Source organism: Aplosporella prunicola, assembly GCF_010093885.1.
Source record: "Aplosporella prunicola CBS 121167 unplaced genomic scaffold K452scaffold_2, whole genome shotgun sequence".
Classification (NCBI taxonomy): Eukaryota; Fungi; Ascomycota; class Dothideomycetes; order Botryosphaeriales; family Aplosporellaceae; genus Aplosporella; species Aplosporella prunicola.
In genome coordinates, this window is record NW_022983530.1 from 98,706 (window position 1) to 107,537 (window position 8,832).

General features: G+C 59.1%; 4 protein-coding genes across 4 annotated transcripts; all 4 read left to right on the forward strand.

The window, feature by feature from the left end:
- Nucleotides 1-99: 99 nt before the first annotated feature.
- Nucleotides 100-372, forward strand: K452DRAFT_199827 (uncharacterized protein; the record flags this gene model as incomplete). The annotated part of the gene is made up of 1 exon (XM_033536014.1): nt 100-372. A coding segment is annotated over one exon (273 nt), but the record flags the coding sequence as incomplete, so codon positions are not given.
- A 238-nt stretch (nt 373-610) lies between these two features.
- Nucleotides 611-1,430, forward strand: K452DRAFT_262248 (uncharacterized protein). Its single transcript, XM_033538603.1, has 2 exons — nt 611-964; nt 1,088-1,430. Exons 1-2 carry the CDS (start codon nt 739-741, stop codon nt 1,168-1,170), a joined length of 309 nt encoding a protein of 102 aa, XP_033402171.1. The 5' UTR covers nt 611-738; the 3' UTR covers nt 1,171-1,430.
- Nucleotides 1,431-1,486: 56 nt separating this feature from the next.
- Nucleotides 1,487-3,556, forward strand: K452DRAFT_354967 (uncharacterized protein). Its single transcript, XM_033545924.1, has 2 exons — nt 1,487-2,797; nt 2,856-3,556. The coding sequence occupies exons 1-2, from the start codon at nt 1,562-1,564 to the stop codon at nt 3,132-3,134; spliced, it is 1,515 nt and encodes a 504-aa protein (XP_033402172.1). The 5' UTR covers nt 1,487-1,561; the 3' UTR covers nt 3,135-3,556.
- A 1,463-nt stretch (nt 3,557-5,019) lies between these two features.
- K452DRAFT_323648 (uncharacterized protein) lies at nt 5,020-6,807 on the forward strand (the record flags this gene model as incomplete). Its single annotated transcript, XM_033544652.1, has 6 exons — nt 5,020-5,221; nt 5,281-5,368; nt 5,428-5,823; nt 6,059-6,151; nt 6,275-6,526; nt 6,681-6,807. The coding sequence occupies 6 exons, from the start codon at nt 5,020-5,022 to the stop codon at nt 6,805-6,807; spliced, it is 1,158 nt and encodes a 385-aa protein (XP_033402173.1).
- Between the last annotated feature and the right edge of the window lie 2,025 nt (nt 6,808-8,832).

The window sequence follows — 8,832 nt, forward strand, 5'->3', positions numbered from 1 at the left end:
GCCCAGCAGCACATGTATAAAAGGCACAGCGGGCATCTCTCCATGTCTCTGTCTCTGCACTTAGCACAAAGACAACAGAACCTCCAGGCTCCGCTCTTAATGTGCTACCACAAGCTCTTCATCTTCACGACATGCGGGCACTCGTTCTTCGAGGCCGCGCCGCTGGTGCAATGCAAAAGCGCGAGCATCGGGCCACACGAGACGTTTTCGAGCGGGTGCCGGGTGCAGTCGCACCCGTTCCAGACGCGCCGCCTGGACGCGCTGTGCAGCGCTTGCGCATCGCGGCGCGAGGAGCTGTTGGATGGGGCGGCCGCGCTCACTGGCGAGGTCCGCTTCGCCGAGTGGCGCTGGCGCATGAAGTACCAGAGCCCGGCGGCGGAGCAGAGCGCGTGGAAGCAGTGGGAGGGCAAAGGGCAGGGACAGGGGCAGGGGCGGGCGTGTCGGGGGCGCATGGGCAGGCTCAAGGCCGGGTTGCGCATCAGTGGTGCTGGTGGTGGTGGTTGAGGACGGGAGGGCTTGGCGGCCCGCCCGAGCGAACGACGTGCCGCTCATTACCAAAGCAGCTGCTCGCAGTACCAGGACCTACCTACCAGCCTGCACCACGCACACCCGCACCACCACCACTACGCCTGTGTCTCTCACTCGCTCGCTCTCGCCGAGCCCAATCCAATTGCCCCCGCTTCACCACCGCAACCCGAGCACTTCGTGTCCCACGCACCGCCCGCAGCCGCCGCCGCCATGCCTACGCCCGAGTCCGAGGCCTTCCTCGCCAAGAAGCCCAAGGTCGCGCCGACGTTTGAGGGCGTCGACTTCGATGACAACATTGCCTTCAAGGCCGCGCAGGACGCCATCATCCGCGAGCAGTGGGTCAAGTCGATGATGGCGCGGCTTGTGCGCGAGGAGATGGGCAAGTGCTACTACCGCGAGGGCGTCAACCACCTGGAGAAGTGCGGTCACTTGAGAGGTCAGTAGTAGCAGCAGCAGCCATCCTCTCCCCCGGCCGAATTGTTGTTGTCGTTGTTGTTTGTTGTTCGTTGTAGCTCGTGCGAATTGCGGCAGTTGGCTGACGCGTTTGGGCGAGGGGCAGAGCGCTACTTTGAGCTCCTCAAGGAGTCCAAGATCAAGGGCTACCTGTTCGAGCAGCAGAACTACCTCGCCAAGCGCGGTTGAGGGAATCGGCCGCGAGCGATGCGCTGAGGAGTATAGATCGAGGATCGAGGTCGAGGGGTGGTCCCAAGCACAAAGGGCTTTGGCGGCAGCAGAATTGGTTGGATGAAGGAAGCACCGAGCCCTCCTCCCCTTTCCCCGGGCAGCAGAATGTGTATAAGGCTCGCCTGTATAGCAGATATGGCAAAAACGAAGACAAAAAAACAAAGCCGGGCGCGCGGCTTTCGCAAATGCAAGCATGTGATTTCGAGACCTACCTAGGCTTCGCGCATAAGACCCGGCGTTTCGCCCAGCAGCCTGCCCGCAACCACGTCGGTCGGTCCGCCCACCGTGCCACCCCGCAACGCCGTCCATAACACCCGCGACCCCAGCCAGCCAGCCAGCGAGCTATACCATGCCGTTCCCCTTCGAGCTGCCCACGACCTCGTCCGTCTCCCTCTGCGACTACTACTCCAGCAGCACGCACCCGTCGCTGCCCCTCGCGGCCACGTCCTCGCGCGGCGTCCTGCGCGCCGTCCTGAAGGCGCATAAGCGCCTCCCCGCCGCCGCCCAAGCCAGCAACCTCCCCGCCGTCATCGCCGCCCTGACAGATTATCTCGCGCATCTGGCCGCGCTGGACGCGGGGCTGTCCAACAATGGGCAGCAACAACAACAAAACACCACCACCACGCTCACCTCCCCCGCCCAAGACCTCGCAACCGCCTGGCGCCCCACGCTCTCCCCCTCCCCCGTCCCGGGCCGCGACCCTCCCCGCGCCAAACTGCACGGCCTAGAGCCAGAGCTCTTGTTCGCGCTGCACGCGCTCGCGTGCGCGCATTCGCTGTCCGCACGAGAGCAGCTGCGCTCGCTGGTCGTGGCGCCGGAGGCCGAGCCACCCGCTCGCGCTGCGGCGGTCGCGGCCGCGATGCGCGCCTTCTTGGACGCGAGGGGCGTGCATGCTTATGTGGCGAGGCGGGCAGGGCTGCGGGTGCAGCAGCAGCAACAGCAACAGCAGGGAGGTACAGCAGCAGTGCCGCCGCCGCCGACGACGCCGGTGGACATAAGCAGCGCGACGCAGAGCGCGCTGGCGGAGCTGGCGCTCGCAGAGGCGACGCTCGCCGCCGTCCTCAAGGACGATCCGTACCCCGGCCTCGTGGCAGAGGAGCGGAGCGCGTCGTCGCGGGAGTGGATGGTGGCGGGGCCGGCGATACCGAAAGTGCGGGCGCACCTGTTTGCGCGGCTGTGCGTGGCAGCGGGGGAGCACGCTGCGCGGGGCCAGGCACTGCTTCTCACAGAACGCGGCGTCGACGAGCGCCTGCCGCGGTATCTTGACGATTTGCGCCGGACGGCCCGTGGGAAGGCGGCGCGGTTTTTGGGGCTGGATGCTGAGGGGGCGGGGAGGGGGGGCGAGGGCATTGCCTGGCTACGGGGGGCGCGGCTCGAGATGGGGTTTAAGGCGGAGGGGGGTGCGGAGGGGGAAGAGCGTAAGAGGGCGGGGCAGGGGTTTGCGCGGTTGAGGAAGGGCTGGGCGGAGAAGAGGGAGGATCGGCGGATTGAGCGCGGGGAGGGGTGGGGTGGTGATGCGGGGCGTTTTGAGGAGGGCAGGATTGTCGAGATGTTGGAGCGGAAGTGGGTCAAGATGAATGATACTGTATGTTGTCCCTTCCTTCCTGTCCCTCTCTATTCCCTTAAACTCACACACCCAACAGATACAGATCCAGCCCATCCCCCCCTCGGCCCCACTCCTCGCAACCATGCCCTCCGGCCGCGAATACCACCCAAACCCGCCCTCATTCGTCCCCTGCGGCTTAGACGCAGACGCGCTGGGCCGGATGCGCGCGCCTGTGGACGCTGGTGCTGCTGCTGGAGGAGGAGGAGGAGGAGGAGGAGGAGGAGGAGGGGGTGGTGGTGTTGGTGCTGTGGGAATGGGTGAGGAGGACGATAGTGGTGATGAAGGTGTGGAGGAGGGGGGGAGTGCGTATTATTAGGTTGGTGTTTGGTGGGTAGGTGGTGGGTGTGGATGGGGGTGGTGGTGATGAGAGGTAGACGGAGGTGAGGGCGAGGGCAGCCGCATCGATGGAAGGAATATGTCAGGAACGGGACGGAGCGGATGGGCGGGAACCGCAACGGCAGCGGAAAAGAGACGGCAAGAGCGTGCGTGCGTGCGTGTGCATGCAGCACGGCGCCGTAAGCGCTGTAAGAGCAACCCAGTGCGTCACTTCGATGGCGTAGAGGAGCTATGAATACGCAGGAGCATAATCTATTTTCAGCGCAACGCAACGGCGAGGTGGTCTTGTCTTGGGTGCTCTGCACACGTATACCCATACTTATTCACACATACACACACATACGCATACGCACGCTCGGTACAACTAAACAACACCCATCGCTTCCGTTCCGTCCCTCAGCCAGTCCTCACCGCTCCACCACCACAAGCACACAATTCTATCTGTCAGCCTCCCCCGGGGATAGGTATCTGTCACTAGGTAGGTATCTGTTACTCACTGCATCTGTCACTGCTGATGACAGATAGGTGGGTAGGCATGCAGGCACGGCGTGTACGCGTAATGCATAGGTAACAAGCACGGTCGAGGGAGCTATTTTTACGCGTGCTATGCGCCTGTTTAGCACGGCGGGAGGGCGGCCCGTGCCGTGTTGTTGCGGTTGTGTGAGGTGCGCGTGGTGGAGGCGGTGGAGGCGGAGGGCTGGATTTGATGTGTTGGGTTGTGGTGTGTGTTTGTAAGGTTCAGGGGACAAATGTCTTTGGGGTTTGGGGGTTTGGGGGTGGGGGTGAGTTGGATGTAGGGAGTGAGGGGCTGTTGTTGTTCTTGCGCTGTCTATTCTACTCTACTCTACTCTAGGTACTCGGTTTGATACAATGCTTCTGGGAGAGATGGCGGCAGAGTAGAGTGCATACTCAGTGAGAAGAGAAGAGAAGACAGTAGCAGCACCAGCCCAACCCCACAATTACACAGCACACAAGACCGAAACAGCACCACCCACCCATCACCATCAACAGCAGCAGCAGCAGCACAACACGGAATCTCTTACTCTACCTAGACATCCGAGCTCGCCTCATCGTCGTCATCATCGTCATCATCGTCATCATTGTCCGTGGAAGTGAGGTCGGGAGTCAGTCGGAGCGGGAAGACTCTCTAGAAGCAATTCCGGCAATGCCAAATATCAGCATGCCAAATCGGGGGCGGCGCAGCTGGGGCGGGTGGCGGCAGCAGCAGCGGGAGGGACGAGTGTGAGAGATGGACGTGGAGGATGAGAGATGGAGGAGAGTAAGAGTGAGAGTGAGGATGAGAGAGGGAGGCAGAAGCCTCGGAGATGCATGTCCCGGGTAGGGCGGAGAAGAGAGAGAATAAAGGTAGACTACTCGTCTAGGGCGTGGCGGGAAGGTGCAGGTCGAGGGTGATGGCCAACCATGACTCGGCGCACGGCGCGCCGACAGCACCGCCTCCCTGTGTTGCTCCCGCCGCCGCAATTCCAAATCCAGGCCCTACTTATAATCCCCCCCATCTTACCCGTCTCGGCCTGTCCCAAGTCCAAAACACCATGTCTCCAGAGCATCAAATGGAGGCCCTTCATCTCGATCCTCAGCACCACTCCCAACTCGGCTACGGTGAGCTTTGTATTCCCTTTATGTCTTCGAATTCTTCCCTTCCTTTCCTCCATCGTCTTAGCTCCCGCGCTATATCTCCTCTGTCGCACCCGCCGTGACAAATACCCTCTGCCTCCACTCAGCGTGCGGTGGGAACCAGCAGCTGCATGCCCCTCACCATCTGCACCGTCCTTGAAGAAAGGACACTGCCCGAGCTCTGTATCTCCATCCCACCTCGCCTCCCGCCTTCTTCATCACCTTCCGTCATGCTTTTTCATGCTCCCCGCACCCCTCCTTGGGCCAGCAGGCTAACCGCAGCCGGCGACTCCTCTCTACGGCCCGCTGTGGTCGAGGAGAGAAGACGGCCGTATCCTTCTCCAGAAGCCGAGTCCAGCAGCTCCAAGAACACGCCACTGGCGCAGTTTCCCTTTTTCAAGAACTATGGAGCCGAAAAGAAGACGACGCGAGGTTTGTTTGCGAGCATGGCTTACTTGCAGACAATGAACCGTACTCATGCTGTTTGACAGACGGCCAGCCGCCGAAGAGAAGAGGCCCCAAGCCCGACAGCAAGCCTGCCCTCACGCGCCGCCAAGAACTGAACCGGCAAGCCCAACGGCAAGCACCCACCCGTGTTTTCCCCTCCCTAGCTCCCTCACCCCCTAACACGTGAGCAGAACCCACCGCGAGAGAAAAGAAATGTACATCAAAGCGCTGGAGCAAGAAGTCCTGCGCCTGAAAGAACTCTACACCACATCGACCAAAGAGCGCGACGCCATCGTGGACGAGAACCGGCGCCTCAAAGAGCTCCTCGCCATGCACGGCATCGCGTACGACCTTGCCAGCCCACCCGTAGGCATGGGCGGGACGTCCAGCTATGGCGGCAGCAGTTCGCGCGGCTCCCTCTCGGGCAGCTACAACCCCGGCTCCGCATCGACAGGGTACACGTCGCCGCCGGCAGGTGCCGCAACGATGGGTATCGCGCCGCCGCCACCCCAGCAACAGCAGGCAGCCCATGCCGCCCAGCAGCAGCAGGTGGACTACGCCCAGGTGGGCATAGACTTTGTCTTAACGTACGACCGCACACCCTATCTCTCTCCTCCGCCCCAGTAGTAGCGTCGCAGCGGCCCGCTGCCCACCTACCTACCCGCCTCGGTAGGTCCTGCACCACGCACGCTTACCCTCCAACACAAGACTCGTTTTCCACCAACCCAAACCAACCCAACCCACACTACAATACGTTTTTCTACCTGCACCAGATATTGCCTGCCCAGCTCGCGTTCTAACCTCGCGCCCACCGATGTGTAGGCTCGAAAAGCCCTGCATGGACCACATGCCGTACCTACTCGAGCGCAGCGCCAGCGCGCCAGACCTGCCATCGGGGCACGCGCTGATGGCGACGTGTCCAGCGGGGCCACAAGAGCAGCAGCAGCAGCAGCAAGCACAAAACCAGCACGCTCAGCAGCACCACCACAACCACCAACAAGACCAGCATCACCATCACCAGCACCAAAATAACCACAGCCACCACCAACAAGACACCCACACGCCCCCAACGGCCCCGGACTCAGCCCCACCTGCAAACCCCTCCCCCCCGGCCGACCTCCTCAAGCTGCTGGACCTCGCGAACAGACTGCCCATCATGGAAGGCGAGATCACGCCTGTGATGGCGTGGGCGAGCATTTTAAGGGACGAGCGGGTGCGAAGAGGGGGATTGGGGAGGGGCGAGTTTGAGTGGTTGAGGGGGGAGCTGGGGGGGAAGGTGAGGTGCTATGGGTATGTTTGCTGATTTCTTTTGTGCTGTATGTTTTTGTGTGTGTTTTTGGGGAGGAGAAGCTGGGGTTGTTTGTTTGTTTGTTTGTTTGTTTTGGGTTTTGTTAAGGGATGTATGCTGATGCTGATGCTGATGCTAACTGATATTGCCACGCAGGTTCGGCGCCGTGCTCGAGGACTTTGAGGTCCGTGACGCTTTGAGCAGTGTTTTTGCTGCCAAGTGCCAGATCGGCGGCGGTGGCGTGGGCGGCGGGGTTGGTGGTGTTGTCGTTGCGTCGCTCTAGGAGTAGGCATGGAGAGGTTAAGCTATCCACTGTGGGCGGGAACGGGTAGGTTGGTATGGTGGTTTGTGGGTGGCGAAGAAGTCGAGAGCGTGGGTACGAAGAAAGGAATTGGAACCAGAAACACACACACCCGCCGATGCACTCGACACTCGACACTCGACACTCGCTCGCTGAGCCCGGCGCTCTGCTGCCTGCCTGCTGCCTGCTGCACTACACCCCCTACATACCCCCGGCGACGATACGGCGGTGGTGGTGGCGACGGCGTTGGTATTGCTATTACTGCTTCTCTTTCTCTCTCTTACTCTTGCTCTTACTGGTATGCTATGATATGCTATGCTAGGAACGGAATAGTACTCATATGGCGATATTGGCTGGTTGGTTGGTTGGTTGGTTGGTTAGTTGGCTAATGAACGATGGCAGATTGATCGGCTGGAGTGGTGTGGGCGTCAAGTTTGCGGGTATGGGTGTTGGTGTTTAATGTAGTTTTCTTCTCACGCTTATTCCAACGATTATTCCAACGATTGCGATCATGCTCGTACATACAGACCGTCCAGTCCAGTCTTGCCTCAGTGACAAACAGAAATCACATATAAGCATAGGGCATAAAACAGACAAACCCAAGCCCCACGCCCATGACAACAGCAACCAACTAGTATAGTCTAACACAACATTCGATACCAATACCAGTACAGATTACTCGCGCTAATAATACAGTAGATAGATAAATAAGGTAGTAAGTAAGCGATACTAACAACAACAATAATAATAATAATAATAGCAATAACAGCCCTTTTCCTCCCTCCTTTCCTCCCTCACTCACTCATTCACTCACTCACTCACTCCCTCTTTCCAGCGTGTAGATAGGTACGCAGGTAGTGAGGTAGTGAGTGAGGTAGTGTTGGCTTTGGGTTTTAGTTTTTAGCTTTAGCTTCCCTGTGTCTTTGGCGCGTAGGTAGTTGGTGGTTCGGCCATTCGTTCGGCTGGATGGATGGATGGATGGATGGCGAGTAGTGTAGTGTAGTGCGCGCGATAGACGTGCGTGCGTGCGTGCGGTAGTGGTGGTAGTGTAGCAGAGGGAGCGCTCGAAAGAACGAGCGAACGAACGAAAGAGCAAAGAGCAAAGAGAAAAGAAAAGAAAAGAAAGGAACGCAACGCAACGCAGCACAACAAGGACGACAGCGACCCAGCGACGAAAGCGAGGATAAGAAAGGTCTCCAGGGCACAAGAGCACAAGGGCACAAGGTCCAAGGTCCAAAGCCAGGCAGGAACGCTTCCACCACAGCACACCGACACCGATCAACCCCCAACACAACACACGCGCGCACGCTCGACCAGCCCGCCAAGCCCGCCCTCTCCTCCTTTTCTCCGTCCCCCCCTTTCGCCCTCGGCTCCCTTTTCGTGCCCTCGTTTGCTCTTTTCCTCTTCTACCCTCCTTTCCCCTCTTCAATCTGGACACAACTTCCCCTCTCACCCCCAAGACCCCCACCAACCCAACCCAACCTAACCAACCCCAATGCCACTGTCACCAGAGACTCAAGGAACAAAAGTTTTATGAGAAAAGAGAGGAAAAGAGGAAAGAAGATATGTTTGAAATATATCTCGAAAGACCGACGAAAGAAAGAATAAAAAACAGAAGAAAAGAAGAGAGAAGAAAAACCAGCAACCGAACCGTTCCATTGCATTGCATTCCCTATTCTCCAATTCACCCAAGCACCTGTGCACCATTACTTTTCGCCACATCAACAAACTTTTTTAAATATCCTTCTTTTCCCCTCGTCCATCCCAGCAAGCCTTTCCATTCCGTTTCTTTTCTTCCTCGTCGTTTCAAGCCCGACCCAATCCAATCCAATCCAATCCTGACCTCCTCTTCAGCCCAGAACACCCCCTCTCGCTCGTCCACGCAGCTAACCCGTCATCGGCACCCCGACGACGACAGCGAAAAGAAGAATCAAGAAAAGAAAAGAAGAAAACGATAAAAGCAGGGGAAGAGGGGGTATTACCGAGCGCAGCAGCGCGGACAGCAAA